At 40.5% G+C, this 15,206-nt stretch overlaps 1 protein-coding gene across 1 annotated transcript in view; it reads left to right on the top strand.

Moving 5' to 3' along the window:
* Positions 1-15,206, top strand: part of SYNE1 (spectrin repeat containing, nuclear envelope 1) — a 501,723-nt gene that overhangs the window by 316,794 nt on the left and 169,723 nt on the right. Inside the window, exons 92-95 of the mRNA XM_010840908.1 lie at positions 182-376; positions 1,452-1,592; positions 8,698-8,865; positions 9,146-9,307. Coding sequence (XP_010839210.1) covers positions 182-376; positions 1,452-1,592; positions 8,698-8,865; positions 9,146-9,307 — 666 coding nt within the window. The remainder of the gene's footprint in view (positions 1-181; positions 377-1,451; positions 1,593-8,697; positions 8,866-9,145; positions 9,308-15,206) is intronic.

Genomic DNA, 15,206 nt, shown 5'->3' with positions numbered 1-15,206 from the left:
CTCGGGGCGCGCGGCAGGCAGGCTCCGCGCTCGCACCGTCCACATCCTGCCTCCCCGCCGCTCGGTCTGGCGCGGCTCTGTGATTTCATTGGCTAGCCCCGGAGGAAGATGAACGCTTCTAGCTCTGTTTCCTTCTGATGCTGCTGTGACACCCCAAGGCGGGGGGGAAATGTTTCCTCAGGAGCTGGCTCAGAAAATCAAGGGCTACCAAGAGCAGATCGCCTCTTTGAACTCCAAGTGCAAGATGCTGACCATGAAAGCCAAGCACGCCACCATGCTGCTGACGGTGACCGAGGTGGAGGGGCTGGCGGAGGGGACGGAGGACTTGGACGGGGAGCTCCTCCCCGCGACCTCGGCCCACCCCTCTGTGGTCATGGTGAGTAAGGGTCAAGGCCGGCTTGCCAGTGCGCTCTCTTCCTTCTGTCTCCTGGCTAGTGGCCTGAGCTCCTTTCAGGGGGCTTGGTATTAGAGATCTTGCAGATATGAACTGAGGAACAGTCCCCTTAACTCTCTGACTACATTTGGGCCGAGGCCAGTCTTTGACACTGTAAACAGTGGCAGTTGAAACGAAGCTGTTTGAGACTCCTTAATTACTTAATGTGCTGAAGGTCAGCCCTGCATTTGTTTATAATTTAGCAGTAATGCTCAGAGGCTCTGAGCGTCAAAAAAATTCCTTTGCACAGTTTTCTAGTTTTCTGGGGGAATGGGAGAATCAGGCTACATATATTTGTGTGTGTATGTTTTTCCTGGTAATGTGCTGGGTGGCTAGGTGTGATTGCTTATTCTGTTGTATAAATGTTTCATAATATATCGAAGAAAAGCTATTATTAGAAGAATAAGATAATAGAAAATCCAACAGTTATCTTTGGATTAAAATAAATTCCATTCATTTCTATCTGCAATGTTATTTCCCCCATCACTGTGCATCCTAAATGAGTTCATTATCCTCTTAATTCACTGTTTTCCAGCACTTATATTTTCACACATATGTACTGTGTCTTCGGTAGTATATAACCAAACCTGACCTCTTTTTGTGATATATTACTTTGGGTACATTTGTCTCACTAGAATAGTTGGAATTTGAAATACCTACAAAAGACCAAGCCTTAATTCATAGACCGTTCTTTCATTTGTATGCTTTGTGATTTTTAATCATTATTTATAAAGATACAATCAAGAAAAGGAACATAAGTTAAAGAAATATTTAATTGGCAATGAAACTGCATAATGTGACATGTATCCCCTACCCACGTGTGTTTACAATGGTCCCTAGTGTCATAGTCACTTGAGGACAAAACTTTCAAATAGTAACACAGAATTTGTAAATTGAGATCTCAGTAACTCTAACTTTTGTTGTATGGTTATCTCTGTTTTAACCCGTGCCTGGTCAGGTGTTTTGTTAATATAACTAACCGATTTTTGTGTCCTTTGGGTCACATTCTATGTGACAGATGACTGCAGGTCGCTGTCACACTTTGCTGTCACCTGTCACTGAGGAGTCTGGGGAGGAGGGAACCAACAGTGAGATCTCCTCTCCGCCTGCTTGCCGCTCCCCTTCACCTGTGGCTAATACAGATGCCTCTGTTAACCAGGTACTGCCCACTTGGCATCCCTCTAGCTCAGATCTCTGAACGGATGCAGGACTCCATTCTCTGTTCTTACTAGACTGTGGGTATGGCTCGTAGACTTTGAGAATCACACCATTAGGTGTAACAGTTGCATAAACTGTGATTATCATGTGAGACCCATGCTGGCTTAACCTACTATCTCTCCTGGGCTACTGAGATGAGATGAGCAAAAATTAGGTCACAGAAACGAGAGCTGCAGAAGGGCCTGTTTTAAGGCATTATGGCTTTAGCATCTAACAGCTGTTTGTAATGGAGTACTGCATCCTAATAGAAAATGAAATGTTCATGTCACCTTTGTAAAATAACATGATTCTATTGCTGTTGTTAACATTCATTGAACAAAGTTTTGACACTTGCCAGCTCGGATTTTGAAGATGGAAAATTTATCTTCATCATATAATATAACAAAGACTTCTTCATTATTTACTAGTTGCCAACCAATTTAAAGGCCATCTGTCAGTATATACATTAGTGCCTAACTAGATCTGTGTTTTGAGTTTTCTTATCTGTCGATAACCTTAAGTTTTATTTTATATAAAATGGGGACAACAGCTTCTCATTATGAGGTGCCTTTTGAGTGTACATTCCATTAAATATAGATCATACTAAATTAAATATCTCAAAAATTTTCATGAAAAATATTGGATAGAAATCAAAAGGATGTTTTTATAATAATCAGAATTGTTTAATGCATATTGAATAATGCTTTCTCTTTTTTACTTTAGCCAAAGAACCAAAAAAAAATTTTTAATTGCTTTACTATGAAATTACTTGTGTTCAAAAAAGCTGAAATTTATTATCAAGGGAGAAGCATTGACCAGAGCAAATGTTCTATAAGCTATATTACAAACCAATCATATTATTTTATTTTAAAGCAGAAGCATTCAAAATAGGATTTCTGTGATATAGAGAGCCCACCTCCCTCCAAACAAGGAAAATAAAGCAATGAAATCTTTCGATAAAACAATTCTCTTGGTAAAAATCTATGGAGCTCTAAGAAAAGTATCAGTTCATTCATTATCAGCTAGCTAGCTTGCTTGGCATGAAATCTTGTGCTAGGATCCAGAGATATAATAAAGGATGAAACAGCAGTGGCCCCTGCTTTCAAGCACCTTATAGTTGAGTTAGAAAAGTGGCCATAAGTTGAATAATAACAAAAGTGTTAGGGGAAATTTTAAAAAAGGAGAAGTTCACAGTATTCTGGAGGATTTGGTAAACTGTTCTCCAAATTCTGATTTTAAAATATGAATTACTCATTCTTTGACGATGTGTTCTTCCCTGTGGCCGCAGATGTCATTAGAATCATAGAAATATGGCTAGAGTCAGCTTTTTATTGTGTAAGAAAATGTATCCTATACGATGGGTTTAATGTTCTTAAAGTTTCCAAGTTGAACAATGAACACTGACTGTTGGACTAACACTATGGAAAGAATATCCCTCTTCTAAAATAATAAATCTCAGTGCTGCATCTTATGAAGTGTCTTTCCTTGTACAGGTGAAAGTCTTCTGTAAATGATGTTGTATGCAAGCATTTTCATTACAGTTGCTTTAACTGTCAAGCTCAATCAAATCTCCAAATTATGAGCAAAATTATGCTTTGTCTTAATCCCATGTTGACCCCCCTCCCAGATCACAGGAAAACTTTGATTTAAATTTTAATATTAACCTGACATAGTATTGTATAAATTATATAAATTAGGGGAAAAAGATCTTTATTTCTTTCATGTCAGACAACTTTACTCCCAGGAAGTTGTTAGAAAGCAAAAGTGTTATGCTTGGTATTATTCAAACAAATTGACCCCGTCATTCCAGCCACATGCAATTCTCATCGAGTGATGTAAGTCAGAGGAAAATGAACAAATACTGCAACATGGCCAGTGAGCCTGCATTTACAAAACTTTCTCTTGAAGCTGAGGAAAGCGTTTAGAATTCCCATAAGTTCCAGTTTGCAGACTCAAAACACCGCACAGAATGTACACAGCTGTTTCTAGGAAGGGCCAAATATAACTGCTTTATAAAATCGCAGCTGTTAAAAAAAAAAAGACTGTGTGCTTGCTACTCTGTAAGTAGATCTCCATTATATAACTAACTGATCTCCCCACAGTCAGTGTGTTCTGTCTCTGACAGTAGTTATTAGCTGAAATGTGATAGCGGTTTAGTTTACTTGAGGAGAGAAATAATGAGACATCCCCAGACTTTGCTGCAGGATTCTTGATCCTATTAAAAGCAAGCCAAGACTTGGGCTCCTCCTCGGAAGAGTTGAGGAAAGTAGAAGTTTGAAAAGAGCAGTATTGTAGTAAGTAGAATCCCTGTCTCCAGTTTAAAAGCTGGGGATGGATCCCAGCTCTTCTGCTAAGCTGCATGTACCTGGAAAGTCCCTCATTTGTAATGGGAAGAAGTGCTACTTAATTCACCACATTGTGAAAGGTAAATGTGATATGGATTCTGAAAGCACATTTTAGCCTGGAAAAGGAATCAAAATGTAGTAGTTTCCAAATTTAATTCCGTAGGAATCTGCTAGATAATAACTCCTTTAATGTAGACGCGTAACCAACAAGAGATATTTCTAGGGATGATTTCCTCACTATAACAAATATTTAGTAGTTACTTATAGAACTGATCAATTTATTTTATTAAATCTATGTAGTCCTCAAATAGATGCAAATTATTAATCTATAAAAGGTGATATTTTCAAATTATTTTAAGAAATTTGAGACACAGAAGCCAGAAAACAGATTTTTTTGGTAACAAATTTATTTTATTTTATTCTTTTGGGCTTTCATTATTTATAATATTTAAAATTTTTACATCAAAACAACTATTTGCTTTTCCTTGTGGACACTCATAGTACTATTAATACCATCCATGTAAGCAAAATAATAGAGTTTAAAGAAGTCTTTTTAGAGAACGTCCCTGGTGGTCAGTGGTTAACATTCTGCATTTCCAATGTAGAAGATACGGGTTTGATTCCCGGTTGAGAAAGTTAGAAGATCTTAAATGCCATGCAGTGCAGCAAAAAAAAAAAAAAAAAAGTGCTTTTACATATACAGTTTTTTTATGAATGTATATGTTATTGTTGTTTAGTTGCTAAGATATGTCTGGCTCTTCGTGACCGTATGGACTGTGGCCCACCAGGCTCCTCTGTCCATGGGATTCTCCACTGGAGTGGCTTGCCATTTCCTTCTCTAGGGAATCTTCCTGACCCAAGGGTTAAACCCAAGTCTCCTGCATTCCAGGTGGATTCTTTATCACTGAGCCACCAGGGAAGCCCAATGAATGTATATACCTGCCTGTTATTTGCCAAACACTCCATGGTATGCTCAGATTCAGACACTTGCACAGTTTTTAAGGAACTCACAGTCTGTGTGAGAGCAGGCACACGGTGACCATGGAGTGGGACAAGTGCTCTGAGGGTGGGAAGCAGAATGTGAAGGAAGGACGCAGAGTAAGTACCTAAACAAGGCTGGAGTTCAGTGGGTCGAGGACTCCCCCCTTTAGTTTTAAAGTAGTATAAGTCAGGTGCAGTTGGAGTGCTCTAGAGTGAGGAGAAGTCTTTCAGGCAGAAAGAAGCACATATAGGAAGTTTTTTCAGGCAGCAGGAAGGAAAACGGCCTAGCAAAGCAACTGCAAATAACATCAGAATAATGGGAGAAGCATAGATTTGGCGAAGGAGATGGGGGTAGAAATGAAGCTGAGGGGGATATAGGAAACACACCCTGATGCCACACGAAAGAATCTGAACTTTGTCCAGGAGCTAATAGTTAACCACTGAAGGAATTTAACTAGAAGCTCTGCACAGAAGTGAGCTTTAGAACAGATTCTTCAGTATCAGTGTAGACAGGAGGATGGTGATGGACAAATCTAGAGCCAGGGAAGTGAGTGAGGGACAAAAGTTTACACACTCTGGTGTCTGGTCCAGTTATGCAGACTGATGACTGATCACCAGTCATTTACTGGTGATGTAAATGAAAGAAACAGCCGGGGGACTGTGGGGCCCTGACAGAGCCTCCCCACGTGACGTAGGCAGCCTTTCCTCTCTTAGAATTACCGTGCGCATGTGAATGTGGAATCCTGTCTTACCTGGCTTCCGGTTTGCAGAGGAAGCCATGAATCAGGATTCTTACAAAAGCTCCCTTTCTGGTTGAAGAGAAATTCGAAACAATTTAAAACACTGTATAAGCCAAGCTAAATATATGCAGGCTAGAGGCAACCTTCAGGCTGACAGTTTGCAACCTGAGAGTTACGTAGTTATCCCTATAGCGTGAACTTGAACTTGAACCCAACCTGTGCTGTGGCAAAGGTGTAGAACTTCATCCTTACATGCGCAGTCGTGGTCAGGGAGAGAAGGAATGGAGAATAAATCCCAAGTGAGGTGATTAGAAAGATGGATAAAACTTCATCCATTCACTGAAAGATGGACAAAACGTCATTTTTCCTAAATCCATTTCTTATCCTCCATGTGTTTTTTTTGGTTTGTTTGTTTGTTTTGTTTTTTCAAGTATTGAATTTGAAGAGACAATGGGATCAACTTGTACAACTCATTATGTGAGTCTGGAGCTCATAAATATAGCAGTGTTTAAGAATGAGTGCACGAAACAAAAGAGAAAGACTGAATGACGAGAGAGGTCGGAGGAGAACAGAGAGGGTAAAAGGAAAGTCTTTTCCAAGAAGGGATGATCAGTGGTACTGAATTCCAGTGAGAAACCAGGCAAGAGAAGATTCGAAAAATAATCATTTTATATCACAGAAAACAGCCACTGATGATTATGGCCAGAGCGCTTTTAGTGGCCTCACTAGAATCAAGGCTCAGTTGGGTATTTAGAAGTGGACGGGTGAACATATTAAGTGTAAACTACCATCTTCAGAAACTGAATTATGAAGCAAAAGGGAGAAAATGATGGTTACAAATGTGTGTGCAAATTGTATTTGTGTGTAATGAGTCATTATGTTATGATTTGTAGAACTTTTAATATATGATACCCTAAAAGAAAAAAACCAAAGAAGGCTGTGTGTAGGTGTTTGCAGACAGAAAAGATTTATTTATATGCTAAGGGGAAAGTCAGTGGAGATGGAGTAGATATTAATGAACCCAAATCCTTGAGAAAGGGAAGGTGGATGAGGTTGTAGGGGCAGGTAAGAGGATTATCTTTACTCAAGAGGACTAGAAAGAGTGAAATAGAGGTGAGTCTGAATATAGACAGACCTTTGAAAATTTGAGAAGTTGCAGAAATATCCCAGTTTGTGTGTGTGTGTACATGTGTGCACACACACATGCATTCTGTAAGGAAAAGTTGGATTGAGTCATAGTTGGGGTTTTCCAAGTGTTCGAAGCAGAACTTAAAGGGGCAAAGGAAACACAGCTGTTGGCAAGAGAATGGTTTGCATCACTTAGTCAGAAATATACTCAGGGTGAATCAGTTCAGTGATGACAGCCTGTCATGTTCAAGGAGGGCAAGTGGGCGAGGATGAATGGATATAAGGTTGTCAGGGATTTGAAAATACCAAGATGATCTGCTCGAGATGAGTGACAGGGTTAGGGATGAAAAGGAACCAGTCTCCATGCTCCAGTGTCATCAGTAAATGTGGAGGACTTACCTGGAGGCCTCAGCAATAAGAAGATGGTAGAGGGTCTCATGGCCACTCAGATATCACTTTATTTAATCCTCGAATCCACCCAGGGTTGTGCAGATGAGGGAGTCCATGCACAAGATGTGAGTGACTTGCTCCAATTCTATGGTGGTGGTGGTGGTTTAGTTGCTCAGTCCTGTCAGATTCTTGTGACCCCCTGGACTGTAGCCCACCAGGCTCCTCTGTCTATGGGATTCTCCAGGCAAGAATACTGGAGTGGGTTGCCATTTCCTTCTCCAGGGATCTTCCCAACTCAGGAATCGAACCTGGGTGTCCTGCATTGCAGGCAGATGATTTACTAACTGAGCTACGAGGATCCAGTTCTCTAGCTACTTAGAAGGTGAATTTCACCTGGGGTCTCAGGTGTCCTGACTCCTCCAGTGTCAGACTGCTGTCTGAACTCATTCTACTATATGACCCTGCTTCTGCCCTAGTATTGACCCCAAGACACCAGGCTCCTTCCTGCTGTTGCCTTGGTTTTTCCCAGGTATCTGGGGCCTTCAGTACTTTTTACCAAGACATCATCAAAAAGGCTCAGGTTTTTAATCTTAAACAGTACAACTGTGAAGTAGTGAAATTTATAATTGTATTTTCCACAATATAAACAGTACTCCCTTCAATTTCTATAAATATATACATACACAACCATAAAAACAATTAAAAGCATATGAATTATGTATCTTGATATAGTAAATTCTATTATCAATACTAATAAAACATGTCATGTTACTTATTGCCCAAGATATAAAAAATTCAAAAGCCTCCTGTTTCAGCATCCGCTTTGTTTCTTGTGTTCTTCCAGGAATTGAATAGAAGAAAACCTCTTTATTATTTGTTTCTTAGAGTAGTTTTAGCCTCCCCATTATCTTTTCCCTTATTAAATATTAATATATTTATAATTTAAGTAATTTATTTATTAACATGTTTAATTAAGACATATTTAAATAATGTATCCAACATATTTAAATTAATTTCTGTGAATAAAGAACTCAAATATTGAAAATCTGGCTATACCTGAAAAAAAACTTTTCAGAGATTTAAATGTGTTTAAATCAAAGGTTTTTAAAAGTTATTCAAAACTGATCAACATATTCATCAACATTTCAGGAAATACATCATTTAGATTCTCCTTTTTTTCTGGTTAATCAGTCTTGAAGTGTGTATACCAGTTTAATTCTTTGTATTTTAATTTTGCCAAATATAAAATAGGAATGAGTTTTGGTAACTTGAAATATTGGTAAATTGCTTTTTATATGAATCAACATTTGAAAGCAACAACAGTGTGCTTTGATATGACCTTCTTATCACAAGAGTTTACTAACTTTGATGGTTGTAGCCCCCGGGGCCAGGTATGAATCCTAAAACTTTCCTCTGCATGACAAGCACAGTGACCTAAGTTTTGTCCCCCTCTTGCATCTAACACTGTACCTTGCTCCCACAGGACATCGCTTATTACCAAGCCTTATCTCCTGAGAGGTTACAGACCGATGCTGCCAAGGTTCCCCCCAGCACGCTGCCACCCCAAGAGCTCTATGAACCGGGACTGGAGCCTTCCGCTACTGCGAAGCTGGACGATCTGCAGCGCTCTTGGGAAACCTTAAAGAATGTGGTAAGTCTGCCAGATGTGGGATTATTTAGCCCACGAGACAGAGGAGCCTGGCGGGCTGCAGTCCTAGGGTCGCAAAGAGTCGGACACAACTGTGCACACACGCAAGACACCAGATTTCCTTAGCGATTGTCTTATGAAATTAGTGCCTAATGCTTACACATCCCGTGTACAGTTGAATAGCCTCAGTTGGGTCACAGAGGTAAAGCAGTGAGGAAAGAAATGTCGTAATCTAGAAGATAAGGGGTGGGAAACATTTGGTAATATCCCTTTTCTTCTTTAGATCAGCGAGAAGCAGCGCACACTCTATGAAGCCTTGGAACGCCAGCAGAAGTACCAGGACTCCCTCCAGTCCATCTCCACGAAAATGGAGGCCATCGAGATGAAACTCAGTGAGAGTCTGGAGCAGGGCAGGAGTCCCGAGAGCCAGATGGCCGAACATCAGGTAAGAACAGCCATGACTTCAGCTTCCTGCTTGATCAAACTGGTGCACCCTTATTTATGACTGACTGCTCAAGCCGGTGCATAAGAGAGCAGGCTGGCATGTTTCACTGTATCAACTGTTACAGAGTCAGCAAGATTCCAAGTGGTGGTTTTGTTTCCATCATTGCTTCAGGAAGGGATCCAAGAGGGGAAGAAAGAAATTCAGGCGTTGGTGTTGCTTTTTCACATTTATTATTACATAAACTGTCTTTCCTTATTGTTGCCACATTATTTTTATTTCATTTTGAACTATTGTCATAAGAATAAAAGGCACCCCACATCTACCCTCTCTGGGTATTGTTTTTTTTTTTTTTAATTAAATTAATGAATTTATCCTTTTTGGCTGCACTGCCCAGCCTATGGGATCTCAGTTTCCTGACCAGGGGTCAAACCCGTGCCCCCTGCAGTGGAAGCACAGAGTCCTAACCACTGGACTTCTAGTGAGTTGTTTAAAGAAACTTAGCCAGTGTGTCCCTGGAGGAGGGCATGGCAATGCACTTCAGTACTCTTGCTGGAGAATCTTATGGACAGAGAAGCCTGGTGGGCTACAGTCTTTGGGTCACAAAGAGTCAGACATGACTGAGCAACTGAGTGTGTACCCGGTACCTTCTTATCACTTAGAATAGCTCTGAGACTTCAGTGCGCAAAGAAGCAGTTGAAGAAAAAGGGTTTCCAAATTATAATCCTGTGGTTGTCCCAGACTTAAATCATTTATTAAAAGGTACACTGGGAAAAAAAGGAAAAAGATATATTGGATGATGCTTCAGTTTTAGGTGAGAAACAGAGATGAGATGATTACATTAACCTAGCTCAGATACTGTTAGAAATGCATCACTTTATAATGCATGCTAAGTGCATAGGTTAATAATGCTTTAGCAATATTATCAGATTACTATTAACACTTAACTGAGTCCAAGATACTGAGAGGTATCAGTATCTTTACAGTCACCTAAATATTCGATCACCACGGCACAGGAAAATGCTGCCTGCCCTGACCAGATCTCAGAAGCATAAAACAACCCTATCAAAGGCAGAGGGAAACAGAGATACTTTTAGATGCTAATTTAGAGCTGTGAAAGCATGGTATGATATATGTGTCTATCAAATAAAGACTGGGAAATTTGTCAGCTCTAAGAATGAAACTGTGTACTCTGTCTTTACTTAACATCATTATAGTTTTGGAACCCACAGTAACCTTGGCATACATTGCCTGTTTATATGTATAGTCCAAGATAAAATTGTACTATTTTACAATAAAGGGCCTTGAAGTATTAACACAAAAGTGGAAACAATTCATCTAGAGACAGTATTGAGAAATAGTGGTTTCAGGTTTTTGACATTCTCATAGCTTCTTAAGATAGACATCAGAGTGTACAGGATCCATTTTTACAGGCCTTGTTTTGGTAAAATGACCGTCTGTGGGTCTTTCTGCTATCTTAAAATCACCCACAGTCCATTTGGCTTGGGGAGGGTGCTATAAAAATACGAAATTAAAACTAACCTTTGTTTGCTTGGATCAAGCCGATCACAAGGACTGTCAGGGACTTAGATCTCTGTTACTACCATGCTGTGTTCCCCTGAGCACCACAGTCCTTTTAACTGATACCTCGGTTTTGTAATTGTCAACATCCACTTCATTGTCACCTGAGGGGCCTCTCTGGGTGGCCCCACTGTGCTTCCCAGGGCTCTGTCTGCCCCTCACCTCTCCAACCCTTCACTGTACCTGTACTAGCCAGAGAACATCCATGCATTTGATTACAGCTTCTTTTAAGCAACCAAAAAGGATTAGGGAGTTTTCCAGGTGGCGCTAGTGGTAAAGAACCTGATTGACGTAAGAGACATGGATTTCATCCCTGAGTCAGGAAGATCCCTTGGAGGAGGGCACGGCAACCCATTCTAGTATTCTTGCCTGGAGAATCCCATGGACAGAGGAGCCTGGAAGGCTGCAGTCCGTAGGGTTGCACAGAGTCAGACATGACTGAAGCAACTTAGCATGCACGCACAAAAAAGATTGAGGAGAAGTTGTCCAAAGGCTTGATTAGAGTGAATCTAAGTGTCACAGGCTTAGTCAGCGTCCCAGTTTACAAAATTTGACTCTCTCTACTTTCAGGTACTTTCTGATCACTGTGTTTGTTCAGGGCTCATCATTCTTGTGTTCCAGGTGACAGACTACAGCTCCCAAAGACCCTTCACTGGGTCCCACAGCACTTACTAACAGAAAGTAGGATCCTGGTGGTCTGCCTTGACCTTCCAGAGTTCAGAATTAAGATGCAAATTAACTCTTAATCACCAGCATCACCCTGCCTCTCAGGCATTAGTATGAAAACACACACAAACTGAATGTACAGAATTATTATTTTGTTTAAGGGATCTAATGGCGAAAACTCAAAATTGCACATTAATGCTAAGCATTATAAATTAGAAACTATCCTGTGACTTTTCTTGTCATTAAGGCCAACCATATGGTTTTCATCCCTTTCTAAATTGAGAGTGGTGATGCTAACAATTATAGCACTGAGGAGATGTAATTCTAATTCAGTGCTTACCCATCATTTGAACTTAACAAGTATATTAATGCTCTAAGGAGAGGGAAGGAAATATAAATAATGTATAATTTCTTGTATCACCACAAATCTAACATTTTCCATCTGACCTACTTTTGCTAACTTTTGCTGTCTGTACCTAAATTCTGCAAATTCTGGGACAGTGCTGCCTACATGGAAAGCTAATGGTATCATAATACCTAAATTGGTTTTTGGCTTCTGGAATGATACTTTAAAAATCCTAAGATATGATAGAATTACTCTAGTTTTTTTTTTTTTTGATGCTGCAAAAACACTTTATCGTTTCCATTTGGTCCAAGGCTTGAGAGAGGGCTCCTGAGTGTTAAAAAGCTGCCTAGTGGCTGCAGAGAGGGGTTTCAGGCAGCCCTGACGTTACGGGGACTTCTCAATGGCCACTGGTCTCCAGAAGTTCCTAGTCGTGCTTGAGGGTGAGCCTTTCGAAGACATACTCGCCCAACCCAGCCTGGGGACCAGCCAGCCTGCAGAAGTGGTCAGGTGGTCACCCGTGTTCTTGATGAGTTGCACCTCCTCATCTAGAAAGTGGTTCTCCAGCAAGTCACAGATGTGGGGGTCTGCATGGGCAGAACCCAGGCCATGCAGATCCCAAAGGGCCTGGCTCAGGTTCTTCTCTGTGAGAAGGGCAGCTTCCCTAGCATCCTGGGTTTTACCCCACTCATCTTGAGATGGCTTCCACACGTCCAGAAAGAGGTCACGGATGCCATACTGATTTTGCATTTTCAAGAGACGCTTTGCACCCTCGCCCTTCTCCTTGGCCAATTTGCAGAAAAAGGTGGCCCATACCCTCCAGAGCCACATCGTCACGGTCGAAATAGAAGCCCAGAGAAAGGGAGGTGTAGGAGACCCGCAGATGCATGTTAACCAGGCAGTTGACGGCGGCCTCCACCTCAGTGGAATAATTCTGACGAATCTGAGAGCTCATGGTTGATCGTTAATAAGGAGTTAAGCTCAACAAATGGTGGCTGGTCCCGGTGATCATGGACAGCTGAGTGGCTGATGCTAAAGGTTGCGACTGGAAAAAAGGTTTGAGGGTGGTCTGAGGCTGGGGAAAGGGACAACCCTGAATCTGTTCTGTCCAATCACTGTTGAAGCAAGAGACAGATCTATGGGACTGTTGAGCACACTTTGAGAATTACTCTTTTAAAATAAAGAATGTGGGTAAGAGGGGCCAATATGATTTTCGTACTTTCTAAAGGTTAATAAAAATACTTCAATTTTTTTCTTCTCCCCAACATGCTCTGGGAAGTAATGTTTCTTTAAAGAGCTATTCTAATTCCTATGATTTTCCTCTAAACACCTGTCTAAATCTACCGAATTTGGGTGGAGTCTTGTGCCTTTCCTGGTACCCTCTTGAAATTGAACAATAGGTTTAATTTGGAGACATCAGTGCAGTTCATGAGCTGACTTGTGGCTGTTCTGCGTGTTACGGGACCTTCATTATCATGGGCAGCTAACCCTTTGTTGGGTGTATGTTATCTTTGCTACCCGAACCCAATGGTAGTTTGGAGGCAGAGCTCTGAGGTTATTTTGGTTCTGTTTCTTTAATATATGTAACTGCTCAAAGTTTGAGATGGACTGAGCTGGTGTAGACAGTTATGAAAGTCACAATGAAATTCATGTTCTCCTTTCTTGTTGAACCAGACGTGCACTCCGTGTTCTCCCCAGAGTCAGTTTAGAAAAGCCCAAGGTACTTTAAGCCAGACTGGTCATACACATGCCCTCCTTGTAAACACAAGTTAGAAACACAAAGAGGAACATTTCATCTCCTCTCCTTAGTTTTGAGTCAGGTGCTGTAGGAAAGGAAGCAGCTGGCCACCAGTTGAAAAGAGTTACAGATCAAAGACATATTCAACTGCTGGATTTTTTTGTTTTTTAGATTGAAGTTCACATCACATGAAATTAACCATTTTAAAGTGTACAGTTCAATGACTTTTAGTTCTTTTACAAGGTTATACAATCGCCCCCCTCTATCTGGTTTCAAAACATTTACATCACCACAAAAGGAAATCCCATCTCCTGGTAATTTTGCCTAGTGGGTCTTGAAGTTAAAACTTAACAACCTTCCCCAAAATATCCACTCTCCCTTGAGAGTAAACTGAAGCATGGACAGAGAGGCTTGACTCTAACAGTATGGAAATTTGCAGTTCTAGGATTCCTAATTCCTTTATCCCTTACTTCAGGACATTCGGATAGCTGCTTACAACATTGTGAGTTTGAAAAGGAAGTAGTTCACGTCACTCTATACCTTATTGGTAAATCCACTGAGATTAAATGAGTGAGGAAGATTTTTTTTTTTTTTCTGGTTGTTTTATGATTCAGATACCTGTTTTGTCTATAATGAATTGGAATTAATTCAACTAGATATGCAGAGTGCCTACTGTGTTCACAGCTGAAATAGACTTTTTCATGAACATATGATTTAGGGGGTGAAGTGAATTACCAGCACATTATACATAACCCAGTGAGATGATTGTGTGTTACAGTGGTGGGAGGTAAATGAAAGGAGACTCTAACAGATCTGTTGGGAAAACAAGGATTTTGAAAGTTTGGAATAGTAACAGGAGTGGGTAGGAGGCACTATTAAACATGTGAGGAAAGGCATAGAATGAGAGAGTGAGAGTGGATGTGGTGTGCATTAGCAAAGGGGGCTCATCTTGTACAGAGAATCAGTGCAGAAAAAAGGACAATAGGTCAGACAAGTTATAGAGAAGCACTTAAAACAGACCAAATGATATGAATTTTATATTTTTGGCAATCAAATACCAAAAATGATTATAAAATAGGAGAAAATAACTTACTGGATGAAAAGCATTTTGAATGTATAACAAGCAATAATAGTCTGTAAACTTATTACAATCCTATGAAAATATCCTAGCAAGTTCTTTGGTAGAGATTGATAAGATAATTCTAAAATATATTGTAAATGTATGAAAAAATATATATTGAAAATGAAAAGAGTTAAGAACCACCAAGACAGCCTTGAAGAAGATGAATAAAATTGAAAAATGAGAGTGAGACATAAAACTATAATAATTATGAGAGTGTTATGTTAGCAAAAACACCACATAAGTCAGTGGAACAGAACTAGAAGCCAGAAACCCCCTCACACTACATGCCTGACTCTTTGTGACCCCATGGACAGTAGCCTACCAGGCTCCTCTGTCCAAGGAATTCTCCAGGCAAGAATACCTGAGTGGGCTGCCATTCCCTTCTTCAGGGGATTTTCCCGACCCAAGGATCAAAACCGGGCCTCCTACATAGCAGGAAGATTCTTTACCA

Source organism: Bison bison, unplaced genomic scaffold (genome assembly GCF_000754665.1).
Source record: "Bison bison bison isolate TAMUID 2011002044 unplaced genomic scaffold, Bison_UMD1.0 scf7180017864148, whole genome shotgun sequence".
Lineage (NCBI taxonomy): Eukaryota > Metazoa > Chordata > Mammalia > Artiodactyla > Bovidae > Bison > Bison bison.
Note: the sequence above shows the minus strand (reverse complement) of the source record. Positions and strands in the feature narration are given on the sequence as shown.